The sequence below is a fragment of the Varanus komodoensis genome, unplaced genomic scaffold (assembly GCF_004798865.1).
Source record: "Varanus komodoensis strain SLA01 unplaced genomic scaffold, ASM479886v1 scaffold15, whole genome shotgun sequence".
NCBI lineage: Eukaryota > Metazoa > Chordata > Lepidosauria > Squamata > Varanidae > Varanus > Varanus komodoensis.
Genome location: NW_025335440.1, coordinates 11893844 through 11915203, shown reverse-complemented (window position 1 = coordinate 11915203; position 21360 = coordinate 11893844). Strand labels below are relative to the sequence as shown.

The following is a 21360-nucleotide window of genomic DNA, read 5'->3' as shown; positions in this document are numbered from 1 at the left end:
TGTGTGTGTGTGTGTGTGTGTGTGTGTGTGTGTGAGAGAGAGAGAGAGAGAGAGAGAGAGAGAGAGAGAGAGAGAGAGAGAGAGAGAGAGAGAGCGCCATCTGATTTAACTGATTTAACTTTAAATTTAACTGATACAGTGGTTACTTAGCAGACCCAGAACATTCCTACAAAAGGTTCTTTAATGACAGCAGCATTTTATGGCAATGCTTCAAATTCTAAAGATATTTCTCCCAGATACAAATACACTTCCTGTGCCATTTGGTACCTACACAAGTAATAGGGCTATGATCTCATTTGCAAGTCTGTTAAGTCGTCATTCCAGAGTGATATGCCAATGCAAATGTATTGGATTCTCTATGTATGTTACTTTTGGCTTGGTTTTTCTTCTCCTGTGCCATTGCAGCAGTTTGCTAACCTGTGGGAAATCTTTTGATTGTTCTCCATAAAAACCTGCACTTTCTTGCATTTTCCCCAACAATCAATCTTGGAGCCTTGAATGTCAGACTGCTAACACTTCCACCATCCATAATCAATGTCATTCTTTTGGCTTGCTGAAAACTGCATTTTGAAGAACATTTCAATTTGCTTCTGCCCGGAGTGACCATGCTTCTTTCCTTTCTCTCCCCTGCCAGCCCAAGGTAAAAATCTATGTATAATATTTTATTTAAGTTAAGGGGCCAATACTGATTTAAGTTGGGGTAACAGTTACTCAATCACTGGGGTTACTCAAACACTACTCAATCACAGCAAAGACAAGTTAGCTTCGTATTTTCTTTCTCTGTATATAAAAATGAGAACTGCTAAAAATATTTTTAGAGTGTGTATCTCATCATCATGATTACCATTACAAAGCTATGCGTAAACAACAGTGCTAATTTTAAACCAACGAAGCAATTGGACAATGAAATAATTACCTTGATTCTGTGTGCTGTGTAAAACCTCTGTAGGAAAAGTACTTCACTGCATTACCCAGAGTCCTTTATACAATGACCCTTACAAAAAACATCTTCCTGCATTTAGTCATAGGAGAAATTTTGTTATGCCAACTGAACTTGTATGCTTTTTGTTATTCAACAAGTATAATTATGTTTCAGTGCATACTTTTATTTGCACTGGCAGCCAGGGAACACAGAGCCAAACTCATGGTCCAAATGTGAATGTCTTCATGTTTGTAATGGCTTACAGCTAAACAAATGAAATTAACTTTCTCACACAGCAAATTTATGCAACTTTCAAGTCTGGGTTTCTAAGCAGCTCATCATCCAGCCCTCGAAGGATTCTGTCTATGCAAGCACTCGGAGCGAACGCTCACCAACGGCTGAGCCTCTTGCAAGCGCTCCAAAAGGCCCGAAGGTCCTTGCACCAAGTTACCACCTCCTTCCCTTCCCTAGCGCCAAAGGCCCAAACCAGCAGCACTGTGTATCCTCAAAGCCCATGGCAGAGTTACTTTTCCCATCAGGGATGGCACTGAGATGACCAACCGCAGGATCCTTGGAAGGAAAAAATGATACTAAGATTAGTCCTACCAGGGAATGGGAAAAGCTTGACTTATTTCTAAGCGAATCCAACCCTGCTGGCTTGCTGATCTCCAGTGCTCTGGATTCAACTCTGCAACTTCAAGGAAGGAACCTCTAGAGGTTACAAGTGAAGACAGCCACGTGTGCAATGATATGCAAGCCGAGCAATGCGTCTAGGCTGTTCAGATGTCCGATTTGTGATCTTAGGGGCAGACGACAGATTACTCCAGCTAAGCAGTCTAGGATGATAAAACAAAGAGGATTTTCAGTGGAAAGAGAGACAAAGAAGGTAGCAAATCAAAGACTGGATCACACAACACAGTTAGGATAGATGCAGGGTATGTGTGGTCACACAGAGGGGCTGCATGCCAGAGCTGGAGATTATGCACAGGGCAAGGCAGAAATGGAGCCAATCATGTAAAAGGGGGGCAATTAAGGAAAGCAAAGGACTGCTGAGGCTATCAGGGTCTTGCAGGCAGGGGTGGGGGCTAAAGTCACCCATCCCACTTACATGAGAGTTAGCCACATTAAATGTAATGGCTAATTCACTTACTGGACTTAAGCCCAGGACAAGAAATGTTAATCAGAGGCTTGCTTCTAATACTTTTCAGGGGAAATTAGCTATTTAAGTTGTTTGTATATCCAGACATAAACTTCTGATTTTCTTTACAAGAGGCCCAGCCCTGGAGCTGGTCAAAGGCAGGCATGAGCCATGGCATTCTTAGGAACACAAAAACCTAGGAAGCCACCTTAGACTGAGTCAGACCATTGAGAGCAATATTGCTAGCACTGACGGGCAGCAGCTGTCCAGAGTTTCAGGCAGTTTTCTTCTTCAGTCCTAGCCAGAGATACCAGGATTTGAACTGGGCCCTTCTGTTTCTGCCTGCCTGCCTGCCTGCCTGCTTTCTCTCCAAGCTGGCTAGAAGAGGAGGGCTCAATACTCTTCTACTCTCCATGCTACTGAAGCATCAGTCATCCAGCTTTTGGGGGCCTGGCCCCTTCCCCCCTTTAGAGGGGTGAAAATGGGCAACGGGCACCGGAGTCTTTGTTCATGGACCATAAAACACAGAAATGAGTCTCCTTTGCATGTTTAGTTCCAAAGCAGCAGTCAGTATTTTTCTTTTAACAGGTTTTTAAAATAAGGCTGCATCTTCAGGATGAGTTCATGGCACAATCCTGACAGCTTCTGATTTTCAGAGGATGGTTTAAAGTCTACTCTAAATATTCCAACAAACAGTCTGAATTTGAAAACATTAGCAATGATTGCTTTCTTCAGAAGCACAGATGGGATTTCTTCCAAAAGCAAATGCGAACAATACAAAGCAGGGATTTTCCTCAGGATCACAGGAGGGGAGGAAATGATTAAATCCCCCTTATGCACATTGCTGGGATTACAGCACGGATCAGTCCTGCTCCACCTGATATTCATTGTATTTTTAAGAATCTGCACATTATTTGCAAAGCCACAAAATGAGGTTGCAATCCTCCAGCCACGAGATGCTGTCTAGATAGCCACAAGAAAAGCTGGTGTCCCAGCAATGACCTCAGAAAAGCACTTCAAGGTTGGATGCAGCACTCTTGCTTCTAAGCACGTCCCCCTCTGCCTCACAGCTGTCTCCTTCAGTGCTGGCTGTGGCTCCAAAGACTGCCTGTGGAGCCAGCTCTGGGCTGGGTTGTTCTGGGAGTAGGAAAGGGAAGAGCAAGGCACCACAATCCTATGAGGAATTCTGGAGGGATTCCACGACTGACAAAATGGGCCATCGAAGCATTTTGGAAGACAAGGGAAGGGGCAATCTTTACCTCCATGCATCTTCTGCTCCCCACTGGATGCCTGAACTTCCCTGAGATCAGAGGATTATGGGTAATCACACTGGGGCACGCTGCCCATCTTATATTTAGTTTGGTGCAAGAGTGCAAAAAGGGGTGCCAAAAACACCCACCTTGCCACAAAGGTCTCATCTTTTGTGACCCTGTGCTTTTTCCCCTCAGTACTTTTCCATTTGTAGACCTACTGACTTTCTGAGCAAATTCTGGAATTTTTACTCCAGAAAAATTCCCCCTGCAGTAAACATGAAAATTATCCTGAATGATGAACAAGAGAGGACTAAAACATTTGGATAGCTCAGAGAACCTGATCTCCGACATTCAATTCTCTTTAACAGAAATGATTTATCATCATGAATTTCATTTTAAAAGGGTTACTGTGATTATCACTTTTATTTTCAATGAAATTAATCAATATTTTGCATTACAGGGAAGTGCTGAATTTCTTATGCACTTGATTAATGCATTATCATCATAGTAATTAAAAGGAACAGGGTTATACACAATTAGCATGTACATCTTACTCAGCACCTTTGGCAGTTGCCTGAAGAAATTAAGCTCATTAATCACTTTGACTGCAAGAAAAGTAAGCTGGGGAGAAAAACAGAAAAGGCTCTACTTTGTGGTGAAAAAAAAAAGTTCACAGGCAATACTAAGAAAACCATTCATCTGTAGTCCAATACAGAAAACATTAATCTCAAAAGGAAAGTATGAGTGCGATGCCAAAATCATAAATTAATGTTCTCCTGTTATAGTGTACTGTCGTCACTTCCATTTCTTCACCAGATGTTACATCATATCCCTATCAATTAACCTGCGCAGTCAGGTCTTTAACTACAGGAAAATGTTATCCACATGTACCATGTCTGTGAAACTTCTGTTTGAAAATCAATATGCCATGCAAGTTCACACACGGTGCATATATATTCAGAATTCACACACGGTGCATATATATTCAGAATTCACACACGGTGCATATATATTCAGAATTCACAAAAGAACTTGCATAAATGCCCCTTTTCACTCGTTATCCCACTACAAGAACTGTGAAAGTTAGGCTGGTATCTGCATGCAGAGGGTGAGTTCAGTCCTGTTAGGCCAGGGCTGAAAAACAGGCTGCCTGGTGAGTCTAGGCCACACAAATCTTATCCCTCATCCTGTTTCCCCTGCCAGCTTCTGTCTCCAGCGCAGGCCATGCTTTATAGGCTGAGCTCCCATGAAGTGACACCTGTTCCTGCCTTGCATCAACTGACTCAAGGCAAGCACCCGAGGAGCCTAACTTCCCCTCTGTGGGGCCTTCCATGGGAAGAAGCATGGGCAAAATATGGCACGAGTCAGTCAGCCTTTGCTCTGGCAAGCCAGCTGGTTTATCTCTGCTGATCTTATCTGCCCCCCCCCCGCCCCCTGCTTTTGGCACTGTATCATGATTATTTATTTATTGTACTGAATTTGTTTGAGAGCTGTCCTTTAGCATCACATTGCCTGGGCAGATGTCACAATAAAAATACCAATAAAATAAAATTATATGAACTATTATAGTTATATAATAACTATATAGTTATGGTTATTGTAGTTAACATAATAAACAAGATAAAATCAAGATAAATTCACAGTATACAAAGTTAAATACAAATAAAAATAAATAAGACAGAAATTAGTATATTAGAACCAGTGCAATTGGTCTGAAAGATCTAATTAGTACCATAGGTGCACGGAAAAAAAGTGGTTTTTTTAGGGACCTGAAACTCAACAAAGTAGGAACCTGGCAAATTTCAGAAGGTAGAGGATGAAATGATGGGATATCACAATAAAGTTGTTGAAAACTAAAAGCAGTGGATGCCTTTGTACACTTCTCTAAGCTCCTCGTGGAATGGACAGAATAAAGTGGTAATAATAATAAAATAACTGGGAACTTCCTAGCTCATATTCTTGCCTCCTATGCGAGCTAAACCCATTACTTTTAATAGGTGTGTGATGCTACCAGGATGTTCCTCCCCTCCTGCCCCCAAATAACATACATATACTGTTTTGAAACAAATAATGTGTAATGAATAGTTGCAGAAAAATATGGTATTTGTCACAGACTGAGATCTTTTAGAAATCCTAACTAAATGTTTGTTGCAGGACTAGCTACAAATGTAAATTCCTGCATTATTTGGGTGGGAGTACCATTACTGAACGAACATGGAACCAATGTGTGAGACATTTTAATGAAGAGGATACCATCAAGTTATTCCCCTACAACAAGCAGGGTTGATTCTCAACCCATCCAGTATATTCAGCACAGAATGTATTAGCTCTGAGATCTTTTGATTGGAGACTCTGAGAACTGAACTTGCAGACCGTGTGGCTCAACCACTTTATGGGAAGTCCTCATTAAAGAGAAGAGCTTCCTTGCTCATTTTAGCCTTTAATATGAAATTCAGATTAGCTATCTAATCCTTCTAGAAACAGGTTTACAGCATAATCGCCAGCAGAGCAGCCAGTTATCAAATATAATCATAGACAGCCGTGGCAGGATTTTGCAGAATTTCCAGCAGCCAGGACTTCCGACTACTGAGATTAATAGATTGCGCAGAAACCAGTCAAACTCACATCCCTCTGCAAGGCTATTTTTACCCGTGGGCATTACCTTTTTGCGCGTGCCAAATTCCCCGTTTGTTTACATGGAACCTGCATTTAACAAGTCCTTTCTCCCATTTCAGTTCTCAGTGCTGCTTCCAAAGATCTTATTTGTCCTTTGCAATTCTTACCAGTAGCAGAGGTAAGAAATCCTGTCTTGGAACGCAGCGGAACACTCTAGCTGACGGGGTCTATCAAGCTTCTAGCACTTTTTAAATGCTCGAGTGCAAAGTCTGCCAGCAAAGCAAGGCTGGCAACTGGTGAAGAGAGAGAAGGCATCAGCACCAAGAACAGTTCCAAAAAGCAGCAGTTTTGTGTGTTACTGTATGAAAGCAGGCTTCCCCCAACCCGGTGGACTTCAGCTCCTATCATTCTCAGCCAGCTAACTTGGAATGATGGGAGCTGTAGTCCAACACTTATGAACTGCACCAGGCAAAGGAAGCCTGGAAACAAGAAATGCAGCCCTCCCACCCGCACAAGCATGCGCGCGCGCGCGCGCACACACACACACACACACACACAGACTTTTACTACTGATGCAGTTTAGCTAAGAAACAGCCATGTGTCCATATGAACTTTATTTTTACCTATTTTTAAACATGTCACACAAATACATGATATTCCCACTTTGTCTAAATGTCTGCTTATCTAAATATTTAGGGTGAAATCAGTCCATTCTATTTCTCTGTCCACGGCCTGCCTCCTAGAAGTTAATATTTCCTGTTCAGAGAAAATACATATCTACTTGTAGCCCAAAACCTACAATTGTTAGTTGGGAGAACAGCCAAAACAGGGGAAATATCCTGAGTTTTGTGGGGCAAAATGGATGGAGGTGTTTCGACTATTTAGGAAAAACCTCTCTAAGTAAGTTATTTAAATAAGGTCAGCCAAAAGAAGCTACAGGCAGTTCCCAGGTTAGAGACAAGGTCTTTGACACAAATTTGTATATAAGTCAGGCCATGTATAGTTGACTCTCTGCAGTCATGGAGGCTGGGGATGCAGGAACCCAATGAAAGTGGAAAACCTGTGACTATCTCTAGGTCCCTCCCCTTGCCCAAAGTCTCCAGCCTCTTTGCAGAAAGGAAATGCTGGGGAGATGGGCAGGGTAGGAAGGTATGCTTTGGAGGTCTCCCTCTCCCCCCTTTCACTTCCTCTATCTCTATGGTCAAGGCCCTCCCCTCTCTCCCCTTTTGCCTCTCCTCTCTCTATGATGATGACGATTCTCCACAGTAATCTTTTTTAAACCAATAGGCTCCATGGCAGTTTGTTTGTAGGTATGGCTTGTTTGTAACTCAAACGTTTCTCACCCAGGGACTGCCTGTAACACTCTGCTACACAGTTGTTATGTGTGTGAGTTAAGGTAATTTGTAATCATCATCCACACTTTGGATGATTCACAGGAGAGCTTTTGAGAACGGATGGACCATGGCGGGCGGGCAGGCCTGCTGCTTTTCAATTCTGCTTGGACCAGAACGACAGACATTCTACCGCATGTCACTGCGCAGAGCACACCCTCCAGAAACCTAACCTCAGAAGAGATGTGGCAGCCTTCCCCAACCTGGCGCCCTCCAAATGTTTTGGACCACAATTCCCAGTATTCCTGACCACTGTCCATGCCACCTGAGGCTGATGGAAGTTGAAATCTAAGACATCCAGAGGGCACCAATTGGAAAAGAATGGGATATGGCTTTGACTTTCAAAATGCATCTCAACACAAATCATTTGCATCTCTTAAATTTCCGTATCTCTTTTACTTGCTTTGAAGCTGATTACCTACCCCAGTTTGGGATATACAAAATCTCCTTTTTTTCCCTCTGATAATCAAGACACCTGTCATATTAAAAACTAGAATTGGTAGGGGGAGGTGAAATGTAAGTTCCAAGCTAAGTATTATTTTTTAATATGGGGTGTTGTTGGGGAGACTTGTTTCTTCTTCTTAAAATGTTCTTTGCTTTCTCATACTGCCATCTAGTGGGAAATTCATGAGACAGGAGACAAACAGTCAAGACAAATCAAATCGTAATCTTTGTTTCACTTTGTTGTGAAATTTATTTTGTTATACTCTTTGAAGTTATCTCTAGGGTTCTGAGTTTAAGTTTGATTTTCTTTGCCCCAGTAAACATACAATGCAACTTTAATTAGGACTGTACCTGTTTTAAGGGGCTGGAAGCCATTTCCTGTTCTCTACCTACTGGATTTTGTTTTTCTTTCATTCTAGATGCAACCTGTTGGCTGTTTCCAAGGATTGTTGTGCTTCTCTTGCACAGGTGGTGGGAGAGGAGGCAACTAACCCTCAAAGCCTTCCCACAAAGCAATCTGAACAAAAGAATTAAAGACAATGCTGCAATGACTTGGCAAGACCTTCCTCAACCAGGATCTTGAGTGAAACAGAAAGAAGCTGTTTCTTTTCCCTCCATGTTCCAAGCAATGCTGATTTCTGTTTATTTGTGACTTCTGTCATCAAAAGTTTATTTGTGACTTCAGCAGTGGATCTAACAGAAATTTCAGAAGAAACAATACTTAGAAATCAGTCTTCTGCATGGATGGAGCAAAAGAGCCTGAGAACTGAAGTACTGCAGCTCTCTGCCTCCTTCCAACTTTTATAACACCAAGCAAATAGGCCAAAACCTTCCTGGAGAAGGACAAGCATGCTAACAGGTCCTCCCCCAAAGCGAAGCAAAGCACGGGTAACCAACCGACCCAACTCTCCTCCTTACAGAGGAACTAGCCACCCAAGATGATGTCAACTGCTCCCTTGGCACCTTCAACCCCAGTTGCCTGCAAGTGCCCTGGATGAGTCACGCGTTACTAAGGCAATATGCAAATCCAAACGGGTTGAATCCCTTCCAACAGCAGGAAAGGAAGGAAGGAAAGAACGGAGGAGTTGGGAGGAGGCATGAGAAGAGAAAGAAAAATGTTTGCTCAAATTTACATCTCAGTACCCTCCTGAAGCTTAATATAAGCGTCTAAGGACTGTTTTGTTTCTTGCTAGTTTGAAAAATACGGCTGGAGTTGCGAAAGGGTTCAAGTGGAAAGGATGGGAAAGTTCCCATTGAAGAATTGCAGGATTTCTTTCTAAACTATTGATTCTTACAGTCCGATCCTAGGCATAATTATCTCGATGGAAGCGCGCCTGAGTTCAATAGGACTTGCAGCTACGGAGCAGGCATGCGCAGGGATTATCTAAGTCTCCCCCAAACGGAAGTTAAGTTCAGATCGATGGGATTTGTGTCCAACTAAGGCGGGCTGGAAACGAGATGCGCACGCCTTCGCGCCCCAGCGAAGGAGAGCGAGAGACGGAGTTTCCCTTGCGAGGCTCCGCAGCGGAATTAAAAACAGCATGGCCTTGGCAATCAGGGACAGGGGTGGAGGCAAAGCAGGAGCGGGGGGGGGGGGTAAGCGGGAAAGACTTCAGTCCGGCGCCCCCCAACCGCCCCTCCCACGAGCCATTCTCCGGACTTGGGCTGCACCGCTTCATGACTTCTTCCCCGAATCTCCCTCGCCACACACACGGTCACTTTGAGAGACTCCCCGGGCAGGCGCGCAGCACAAACGCCTCCGCGGGCAGAACTGCAAACAGGGACGGGCCGAAAGGACCAGAAAAGCAGGCAAAACAACGCGCGACCCGCCCAACTCTCTGGAGGAAAGGACGAGCGGCATGGAGCGAGACGCAGCCTCAACCCCGCAGCACCCCGGTCACCCGACCCCAGGCAGGCAGGCAGGGCTGGCTTACGTCTTCCTCCTCGCAGTCGCTCCTCCTCGCCTGGTACTGGAAGCGAGGTCTCGGGTGGGCTGCTGGCGACGGGCGCGAGGCTTTCCCTCCGCCGCCGCCGCCGCCGCCAGCCGCCTCGCTGGCCGCCGCCGCCGCCGCTGCGGAGCCGTCCTCCTCGGCGCATTGGGGGCCCAGGAGATGGCTCGCCTCGGGGGTGATGGGGAAGGACCTGGAAGTGTTGATCTTCCCGCCGAAGCGCTGATACAAGGAAGCCATGCAGGCAATCCAGAGCGAGCCGGGCGGGAGGAGGGAGACGCGGGGGGGGGGCGGTCTGTTTGGCTTGCAGCGAGCGGCGCGCCGGCGGATCCAAAGGCTGGTCGCTTCCTCGGTCTCTCCGCTCGCCTCTGCTCGCCGCTGCCGCCGCGGCGAGTCAAAGCCTCCACGGCAACATACCCGCGGGGCTGGCGAGGGGCGCGCGCGCTCGCTCGCTCGCTCGCTCTTCCCTCGACAGCGCGAGGAGGAGGAGGAGGAGGAGGAGGAGAGGGGGCGAAGAGGAGAGAGTCGAGGGCATCACCCGGAGGCGCGCCGCGGCGCCCCGCCAAGCAGCCCCCTCCTCCCCTGTCTGGGGGCGCCGCACGATGCGAAGGGAGCCCGCTTCTCTCGCCTCTCTAGGAAAGCGGTCCCCAGATGGCGGCGCCGGAGCGCAGCGGAATTAAAGGGGGGCGGGCGGGGGGCAGGAAGGAAGGGGGCTCGGCTCGTTCGCCCAGCGCCTCCCGGGGCGACGGAGCTCCTTTTCCCGCGGTCTCATGGCAGCGGCGCACGGGCCAGAGAACGAAAGCAGGGAAGGGACGGAGGGACCGCGTGTCTGTGCGCGCGCTGGGGGTGTGTTGTGTGTGCAATCCGGCTGCGAGAGCGGCGGGAGGGGGGGGCAGGAACACGGCGAGGAAGACCTCATGCAAAGCACGTTGCTCATCAAGGACCAGGAGGGACAGGAAGGAGCGGGAGGCTGCGCCGCCTCCGTCGTGTTTCCCCCAGGGAGAAAAAGGCTTGCGGCGGGGTAGGGGAAGAGGGGTGGATTCTCCCTCCCTCCGGAAAACTTGAGATACCAGACGGGAGGATGGGCGCCGATCTCCAGTCGCTGCCGGAGGGCGGGCAGTAGGCTTAAAATGCACGGTTCCCGCGGGGAGTTGGGGGGGGGGAATAGACCGAGCCGGGGAGGAACCGGCCACACACGTAGCGCCCGGCTTGCTCGCGAGCTGCCGCCGCCTGTCCTCCGGTTTCCAGCGGGAAAAGATTCGCTTCTCCTTCCTCTTTCTAGCACGACCCGCAAAGCAGGTTCTTTAGTGAGGGGCGGACAAGAGAGAGAGGTGACTTGTCCTCCAGCCGCCTCGTATCTCTGCTCTCCTCTGTCACCCCCTCAGTTCCCATTTCGCACTTCTCCCCCCGCCCCCCCCCGCCGCCTCCTGCTCTCCCTGGCTTGTCTAATCAGCCAAATTGCCTCGTAATATTTCGCTCTTAATTCATTTTGCTGCAGTAAAACGTGCTCCAGCGCCCCTGTGTGGAAACACGCGCGCACTGTTCCTCGGCGAGTGCGCCTCTGGAAGAGACAAAGCGAGATCTGGGCGCGCGGGGAGCCCCAAGGCCGCTGCCTGGCCAGAAAGGGAACTGCAGAGGCCCCGCGGCTCTCATTGGTTGCCCTGCTGTGACGTTGCCCCCAACCAGGGAAGTTCGGGCTTCCTGTAGGAGCAACCTGAGCGCGTCCCCATAGAATCCCTTTTACGCTAATAAATGGAGGCACGCGCCCAGGGGATGGACGGAATCCTTTGACGGGAAAGGTTGCACTTCCAGCCTCCCCCCTTCTCAGGCTGCCGGTCTCCATAGCAACGGATGTTTAGGATTTTAAAAAAAACATCAGACGACTCGAGAAAGCGAAACCATCGAAAGTCAATTTCACCTGCGCCCTGTTCGATCTTAGTCTGTGAATCGCTCCGCAAACACTGTTTATAGGGAACACGAAAACGCACAACTGGACCGCTAAGATTTCTATTTGCAAAGCACGCCAGTTCGCAGCCCCCCTCTCTCTCTTTCACCCTGAGAAAATTCCCCATTGTCTTTAGGGTATGCAAATCTGAAGGAAGGAGGGGTACTTCTCTTTTTTAAATAAAAAGAATGTCAGTTACATCCTCAGCTTTTTGAAGCCCTCTACATTTTATTTGTCAGTTCCTGTAAAAGTTCATCCCTGAAACGTCCAGTGATGGAGCATTTGTCTTTGCCCTCCCCCAAGAATTTTCATCTCCTGGGGTCTTCAAAGTCAGTGCTGAAAAGCCATAACATTTAGATGAAAAGGGGAGTGTCAGATTCTTGGAGTGGGGCAGCAACCCTGCGGGGCACACTTTCTTCCCTGCCTGGGGCTGACAAAAAGAGCCATCGTTTTGCTCGTGACATTTAATTAAAAGAAAGCTCAAAAGGGGATCCAGGATTCCCAGAAGTGCAACCTTTTGCATAAAGTCAGGCATTCCAGCAGATGATCTGAGACTCACCCTGCAATATCAGTGCAGCTTTCCACAGGCCAGTGGCCCAAAAGATGGATTCAGCCCTCTGCTACAAGCACGCTGGTGCAGAATTATCATTCTCTTCATTAAAAATAATTCTCTGATGAAGAAAGTGTTAGTTTAATGCTAGGAAATGAATTGCAAGCAGCAGCTTCTAGTCTTAACCAACTGGAGAGAGAAGCAATGGACATCAGAAAATCAAGAAACAAACCAAAACATGGGATTTTCTTTCCTTAAAAATGTTGATAGAGATATCCTAAGTATAACCAGAAAACATAGACAAAGGGAAATGTGGATATGAGAGACACACCTTTAAAATGACGCATTTCAATAAAAATGCTTAGCACATTTTCCACAGTGCTGCATCTTTACTTCTCAGCCCCTTTAGGGCATTCTTTCATGATTTTCTTAACAGAAGATCGCATGCTTGCTAGTTAGAAACTACTGAACAGCTATTAAACTGCAAGATTCGTTGCTGGACGCTTCAGAGAACAGAGAAACAGCCTTTACGCAAACAACCGAGACCACTTCAGCACAAGGAATGCTTAACCTGTTGGGCTGCCCACCCAAAAAATCAGCACCACGCTGCAGCTCAAATGCTGTCTGCAGAAAGAGAAGGATATTTTCTGTGTCTGATCTTTCAATCACTCCACCGAAGAGCAAACTCGTATGCCGAGTGCAGAGAGAAACGGAGCAGAAATGGAGGCACTGAGAAACCAGAGAGCAGTATCTCTGGTTGTAAGCCGCCCCGTGGCCTCAGCAAGGGGCGGCATAGAAATGTTTTAATTAATAAATAAATAAAATAAATATCTGGATGCTTGGGGGAAGCCTGAAGGAAAGGAAAAATTCTTCCTTCACTCATAATGGCCCAGGGAAGGATGCTCTGTGATCAGCGAATGTTGAGTATGGGTGGAGCAGGGGAGAGAGAAGACAAGGCTTAGAACCCCTGTGAAGAGTTGAAGGGTAGCACCACCTCTTGTTTCAGGTTTGACTTGCATCGCCCTGTTCGGTGCCAGGAGCAGAAATATCCACAGCCCTTTTCCCTGCTCTATGAGTCCTGCAGCATCCCTTGGTGGGGTTGTAGGTGCTTGTGATTTAATAGGAAGAGGGTGCTAATGGTGCTTTATAAGAGAAATTGGCAATGCCAGTCTCCATAGTCTCACAGAAGGAAGCTGGGTGCTCAGCCCTGCATGCTAGAGGTTTGGACAGAGTTTTACTCTCAAGTGACATTGTGGAAATACTTCAAAATAAAAGCTCACTGGTTTGGGACATGTTTTCTTCATACAACAATGCATACGAGCCTCTACCTGCACCTTTAAACTGCAGTAATCTTGTAAGCAAACCAAGGGTAGGAGAAGACCAGGCTGAGCGTACATCTGCAGGCCTCCTCGTTCCCCCCTGCCCCAAATCTGTTCTTTCCCCACTTTGCAATGCTCATTCACTGCTCAGTTGTGCACTGTGAGTGGATGGCTTATCAGAACAGGAGGTATGGTAATCATTTAATTAGAGCCTGGGACTGCCATAGTAATTCAGACCAATGGTCCATCTAGCTCCCTTTCCCTTTCTCAGACAGTGCCAAGTACAGAACGTTTCAGGGGAAATGCCAAAGCAGCCAGAGGCAATTACAGGATTCTAACCCTTGGCTGTCAAACACTTTCACTTGCTAGAGGGCTAGGCAAAGCCTCAGAGGAGAACAGAGTTCCCAAGTCCAGAATGCCTAATGAATCCTGGAGGACTTTCCTTTCCCAGGTAACTCAGAGCCGTTTGTCCGACAGATCAACTTTACAATAGGAGCGACTGACACAGAAACCAAACAATCCTGAGGGTGCCTGTAAAAGCTGGAGAGCAGCCCAGCCACTTTTCCTTGCTGAAATCGTCTCCCAGCGACTTGCACAAGAGCAGCCCTTGCTTGTACATAGTGTTGTCTTCGTATGTAAGTACAAATACTTCAATGTGGTGTACTAATATCTCAGTTCTATTGAAAGTGCAATTCCATGCAGGTTTAAAGGTCTATGGTCCCTCACAGATGACATACAAAACAGTATAGAAAATCTAACAAAATATGTATGTAATGCAATAAACAGTAAAAAGTAACACAGTAAAATAGAGCTGTGCCATAATCAGCCAGAAAACGTGTGAACCAATAATATTTCTGGAAGGTGCTTAAAAATCACATTTGCTGCCGCTTGAACCACATATTCTAGAAAATGGGGTGTCTCTACAGGGAAGGTCCATTTTCATGAAGATTTATTTACTGATCACTGACCGACCAAAACAAGGCTTCCCCTAAAAATCCCTAGCAGTGGCTGAGTGTAAAAGGAAGATGTCCACAGGTCCTGCTCGATGGCATAAGATAGCTGGAAGAAGATGGGAACACCTTGGTCTTGGCTCTGTGAATTGAGCAACCCTATAGCTTCCCCTTGATACTTTTTAACACGGGTGTCAGCCAGATCTTGTCCACAAGGTCCCCCAATTTGACTGTCCGCGGGCCATGCTTCCTTCTCCTAGTCTAACCCCCTGTCTGAAGTTCTTAAGGTTCTGGTATGTACATATGGGAAAAGGTAGTCTTGCTGGTAACTTGGTTCCAAGCCATTTAGGGCTTTAAAGGTTAAATACAGGATTTAATAGGGGCCCAGAAGATAGATAGATAGATTGATTGATTGATTGATTGATTTAGACATTTTAAGTAGATTGGAAGCCAGTGCAGCTGATGGAACCCAGCTGTAACTTGGCTAACCTACCAGTCCTAAGCAAATAGCATTACAACCCTAGTTTGGACCAGGAACAAACCTTGCACAATTTCTAAAGGAAGCCCCATGTTCAACTCATTGCAATATGCCTGCACAGGAGCTTATCAGAGCATGGGTAATTGTGCCCAGACTACCTCCATCCTGCCACAGAGATCACCTGAAACTCTGATGATAGTACACTGATCAATAAGCACTCCTAGACTCCTGTTAGGGGCAGTGTAATCCCATCTGAATACAGCTAGCTAGATGCCATGTCTTGATGGTATCAAACATCACTCCAGGAGAATCAGCAAGGTTGGTTATACCCCCTTTTTATTCTCAACAAGGGCCATCCCACAGGGTGACCAAGGTAGTTTCTGTCCCAAAATGGAAACCTGTGAAACAGATTTGCAGTATCATCCAGCAGTGACTGGAGCGTGCCTGGCCACCATTCTCTCAAGCACCGTAGCAAGGAAGGTAAGGTTAACCACTGGGCTATAGATGTTAAAGCTGCCTGGTCCAGACCAGGCTTCTCTGGACCAGTCAAGTTATGGCTTCTGTTAAAGAAAGTGGAAACATTCCCATTCTTAATGAGGCATTTACAGCCTCCTGGACCCAGGCAGACATCCCCTCCCTGTTAGATTTAATAATCCGTGAAGGACAAAGGTTGAGTGAAGAAGTGGTCAGCAAGGCGCAGTCAAGCACTTTGTTTGCCTCCTGAGTTTCCAGTGACTAAAATTCATCCAACAAACTTGGACCAGATAGTGTTCTGGTCATCTGTGCTAATGACACCAGATTAATTCTGGAATCCAAGTCATGACAGGTATAGGTGACTTTATTCGCAAATTACCTTGCAAAGGCATCACAGCGTCTGTCGGCCAGATTTTGACAGGTTCCACACCATTCTGTGGAGTGACACAGAAAAGATCCCGTGGTGGAGGAAGGAAGTTTTTCCTCTACCATTTGTTGCATCTGAAACATCAGAGATAGTTGGTGGTATTTTGGACTATCGCTGCACTTCTTTTAAAAATCTAGAATATATTTATTTTATTTATTAATTAAAAGCTTTTGTATGCCGTCCTATTATACAAGATCTCAGGACAGCTTACAATATGCATGTTATCCTTATCTTCCAACCCCCAGAAGGCAGAATAAGATAATGGAGTATGCAAACACTAAAGAGTCAGACATCTGACCTCCATAGAAGTGGCACAGAAATTGCCCAACTGCTACAGGGAAGTACCAGTGAGTATTGTAGTGAAAATCCAAGGGTAGAATTCAGGTTCAGCAAAGTATCTTGCTATACCTATTCATCTAAAGGAGTGGGTCATATCCATGATTATTGAATGTTGTTGTTAGTTGCAAAGTCACGTCCGACCCATCGCGACCCCATGGACAACATTCCTCCAGGCCCTCCTGTCCTCCACCATCTCTCGGAGTCCACCCAAGCTCACACCAACTGCTTCAGTGACTCCATGCAGCCACCTCATCCTCTGCCATCCCCTTCTTCTTTTGCCATCTATTGTTCCCAGCAATAGGCTCTTCTCCAGGGAGTCCTTCCTTCTCATTAGGTGGCCAAAGTATTTGAGTTTCTGGCCTTCTAAAGAGCAGTCAGGGTTGATCTCCTCTAAGACTGACCGGTTTGATCGCCTTGCGGTCCAAGGGACTCGCAGAGTCTCCTCCAGCACCACAATTCAAGGGCATCAATCCTTTTGCGCTCAGCCTTCCTTATGGTCCAGCTTTCACAGCCATACATTGCCACTGGGAAAACCATAGCCTTGACTGTACGCACTTTTGTTGGCAGGGTGATGTCTCCGCTTTTTAGTATGCTGTCTAGATTTTCCATAGCTTTCCTCCCCAGGAGCAAGTGTCTTTTAATTTCTTGGCTGCAGTCCCCTATCTGCTGTGATCTTGGAGCCCAGGAAAATAAAATCTGTCACTACCTCCATTTCTTCCCCATCTATTTGTCCGGAAATGAGAGGACCGGATTCCATTATCTTAGATTTCTTAATGTTGAGTTTCAAGCCAACTTTTGTGCTCTCCTCCTTCACCCGCATCAAGAGGCTCTTTAGTTCCTCTTCACTTTCTGCCATGAGAGTGGTATCATCTGCATATCTGAGGTTGTTGATATTTCTCCCAGCAATCTTAATTCCAACTGGTGATTCATCTAGCCCCGCCTTTCTCATGATGTGCTCTGCATATAAGTTAAATAGGCAGGGCGACAGTATACAGCCTTGCTGAACTCCTTTCTCAATTTTGAACCAGTCAGTGGTTTCGTGTCCAGTTCTCACTGTTGCTTCTTGACCTGCATATAGGTTTCTCAAGAGACAAATAAGATAGTCTTGTACTCCCATCTCTTTAAGAACTTGCCACAATTTGTTGTGATCCACACAATCAAAGGCTTTAGCATAGTCAATGAAGCAGAAGTATATGTTTTTCTGGAACCCCCTAGCTTTCTCCATGATCCAGCGTATGTTGGTAATTTGATCTCTAGTTCCTCTCCCTCTTCGAAATCCTGCCTGTACTTCTGGTAGTTCTCGGTCCACATACTGCTGGAGCCTAGCTTGTAGGATTTTGAGCATAACTTTGCTAGCGTGTGAAATGAGTGCAATGGTGTGGTAGTTTGAACATTCTTTGGCATTGCCCTTCTTTGGGATCGGAATGTAAACTGACCTTTTCCAATCCTGCGGCCACTGTTGAGTTTTCCAAATTTGCTGGCATACTGAGTGTAGCACTTTTACTGCATCATCTTTTAGGATTTTGAATAGCTGAGCTGGAATACTGTCGCCTCCACTAGATTTGTTGTTGCTCAGACTTCCTAAGGCCCATTTGACTTCACATTCCAGGATGTCTGGCTCGAGGTCAGTGACCACCCCATCGTGGTTATCAGGGACGTTAAGCTCTTTCTTGTATAGTTCTTCTGTGTAATCTTGCCACCTCTTCTTAATCTCTTCTGCCTCTGTTAGGTCCCTGCCATTTTGGTCCTTTATCATGCCCATCTTTGCATGAAATGTTCCCTTCATATCTCCAATTCTCTTGAAGAGATCTCTGATCCTCCCTATTCTATTGTTTTCTTCTATTTCTTTGCACTGTTCATTTAAGAAGGCATTCTTATCTCTTCTAGCTGTTCTCTGGAATTCTGCATTCAATTGTATCTTTCTCTTTCTCCCTTGCCTTTCGTTTCCCTTCTTTCCTCAGCTATTTGTAAAGCTTCCTCAGACAGCCATTTTGCTTTCTTGCATTTTTCTTTGGGATGGTTTTAGTTGCTGTCTCTTGTACAATGTTGCAAACCTCCGTCCATAGTTCTTCAGGCACTCTGTCTATCAGATCTAATTCCTTAAATCTATTTGTCACCTCTACTGTATATTCATCAGGGACATGATTTAGGTCATACCTGAGTGGCCTAGTGCTTCTCCCTACTTTGTTCAACTTAAGCCTAAATTTTGCAACCAGAAGCTCATGATCTGAGCCACAGTCAGCTCCTGGTCTAGTTTTTACTGACTGTATGGAGCTTCTCCATCTTTGGCTGCAGAGCACATAGTCAATCTGATTTCTGTGTTGACCGTCTGGTGATGTCCATGTGTAGAGTCGTCTCTTGGGTTTTTGGAAAAGAATGTTTGCTATGACCATCGTATTCTCTTGACAAAATTCTACCAGCCTGTGCCCTGCTTCATTTTGTACTCCAAGGCCAAACTTGCCTGTTATTCCAGTTATCTTTTGGCTTCCTACTTTAGCATTCCAATCCCCCATGATGGTAAGGACATCATTTTTGGGTGTTAATTCTAGAAGGTTTTGTAGGCCTTCATAGAACCGGTCAACTTCAGCCTCTTCAGCACCAGTGGTTGGGGCATAGACTTGGACTACTGTGATGTTGAATGGTTTGCCTTGGATTCGAACTGAGATCGTTCTGTCATTTTGGAGATTGTATCCCAGTACTGCTTTTCCTACTCTTTTATTGACTATGAAGGCTACTCCATTTCTTCTGAGGGATTCTTGCCCACAGTAGTATACCTGATGGTCATCTGAATTAAATTCACCCATTTCTGTCCATTTTAGTTCACTGATTCCTAAGATGTTGATGTTCAGTCTTGTCATCTCTTGTTTGACCACATTCAGCTTGCCTTGATTCATGGATCTTACATTCTAGGTTCCTATGGAGTACAGATCTTTGCAGCATCGGACTCTCCTTTCACCACCAGATACATCAGCAACTGAGTGCCCTTTCGGCTTTGACCCAGTCACTTCATTCTTTCTGGCGCTACTAGTACTAGCCCTCTGCTCTTCCCCAGTAGCATATTGGACACCTTCTGACCTGAGGGGCTCATCTTCCGGCGTCATATCTTTTTGCCTTTTGGTACTGTCCATGGGGTTTTCATGGCAAGGATACTGGAGTGGGTAGCCATTTCCTTCTCCGGTGGATCACATTTTGTCAGAGCTCTCTGCTATGATCTGTCCGTCTTGGGTGACCCTGCACAGCATAGCTCATAGTTGCATTGAGCTACGCAAGCCCCTTCGCCACGACAAGGCAGTGATGCATGAAGGAGGATTACTGGATACTGTGACTCATTTGATTGGGTCCTGCATTTATGTGTGTCCTGCACCACTGATAATGGTGATAGACCTAGAACTTTCTTTTGCACACACACCTACCTACTTATTGGGGATAATTAAACCACCTTAGGGATGCGGTGGCACAGTGCGTTCAACCCGTGAGCTGCTGGGCTGGTTGATCAACAGGGCGACAGTTCAAATCCGTAGATGGGGTGAGCTCCCGTGCTTGGTCCCAGCTCCTGCCAGCCTTGCAGTTTGAAAGCATGCAAACGCAAGTAGATAAAAAGGTACCACTTTGGTGGGCAGGTAACAGCGTTCCGTGCACTTCGGTGTTTAGTCATGCCGGCCACATGACCACGGAGACTGTCTGCAGACAAATGCTGGCTCCCTCGGCCAGGAAATGGAGATGAGCACCACCCTCAAGAGTCAGACATGACTGGACTTTAATGTCCTGGGGAAACCTTTACCTTTATACCACCATACCTTTTGATCTTCTTTCCAGCTACCACAGGATGCTGGTGGTTTTGTGGCAACAGACTAACAAAGCTCTGGCATTAATCCCCAATTATACTTTTAGTGTGAGGCCTGCAGTAGGAAAAGACATCTCCCATATTTGGTATTCTCTAATATGGAGATCCAATAAATAACTTCCTCTGAAGTCTGGAAGCATGATGGGCAAAATGCCAGAGACAGGTCAATGTCACTGAATAGTCACATCTGACTCTTCTTCAAAAGGAAATAAATAATTATTTGTCTCCATCGATCACCTTTCACGCATGAATAAAGAAAAGCTAAGAAGGCCTCACTTCAAATATTCTGAAGCCTCCCCAAAAGGGAGGGGAAAAATCCCTCTTCTCTCTTCTCACACTGTATCTATGTCTACCTAGCATTTTTGTGGCCATACATTCAGAATAGGGAGCTTAATTTCTCAGTAAGTCATCTCGCTCTCGCTCGCTCTCTCTCGCTTGCTCACTCTCTCTCTCTCTTTCTCTCTCTCTCTCACACACACACACACACACACAATTTTTCCCAGCCGTCTTCTCCAGGGCTGACCCTGGTGTTGCGATGTTTGAGATGCGAAATCGCCATACCAGCCCATGCTATTTAATTCAGAGCACAATTTCTTTCCACCTAAATCCTGTTTGTAGCAAGAAGGACCTACACAAAAACAGCTCCCCAGCCATTTTTCTCCCCGGTAAGCTTTGCAGATGATAACTTCCCCCTGCAGTTTTGCCCCACAGATTAGATGTGTATGTCTCTCACTCTGCGTTCTTCCACTGTGTACAAATCCCCACCTGCTTCACAACAGGAACGGTTTTTGCTTCCTTCTTTAATACTAATTTAATGCCTGGGTTGCAGTCTAACTGACATTAGTTGGATCAGGATACATCTAAATCCAACTGAGTGCAAAACCAAATGCAAAGCCTCTCTTTGTGCAAGACTTACCAGAATGGCAGGAAGGAAAATAAAATCCGTCAAAGTTCCCTTGTGAATTTTCATTACTATTTTACACAGTGACTAACCGTACTATCGGAAACAGAATCGAAAGCTTTTTGTGTCCTTTTACTGGACAATTTATGCCTCTATTTAATTTTGAACTTGGCAATGAGGCAACACTTTGTTTATTGCATCAAAATTAATATCAGAAAGAACAGACTGAATCCTGCTAGCTAAGCAGCTGGATGGATCTAAAAATACTTCCTGTTTTCATAGCTATGACTTAATAAGGCACTCCTTTTTTAAAGGGAAAATGTGTCTGCTAAACTGGTAATGCAATACAATTGTTATGTCTTTGATGTCAGTTGTCTTACAAGCAGGTAAAGTGCCACGGAAAACTCCACATGTACACCC

General features: G+C 45.9%; 1 protein-coding gene across 1 annotated transcript in view; it reads right to left on the bottom strand.

Annotated features, from left to right (window-relative positions):
* Positions 1–9953, bottom strand: part of DPP6 (dipeptidyl peptidase like 6) — a 372651-nt gene extending 362698 nt beyond the window's left edge. Inside the window, exon 1 of the mRNA XM_044425269.1 lies at positions 9699–9953. Coding sequence (XP_044281204.1) covers positions 9699–9953 — 255 coding nt within the window. The remainder of the gene's footprint in view (positions 1–9698) is intronic.
* Positions 9954–21360: the final 11407 nt, after the last annotated feature.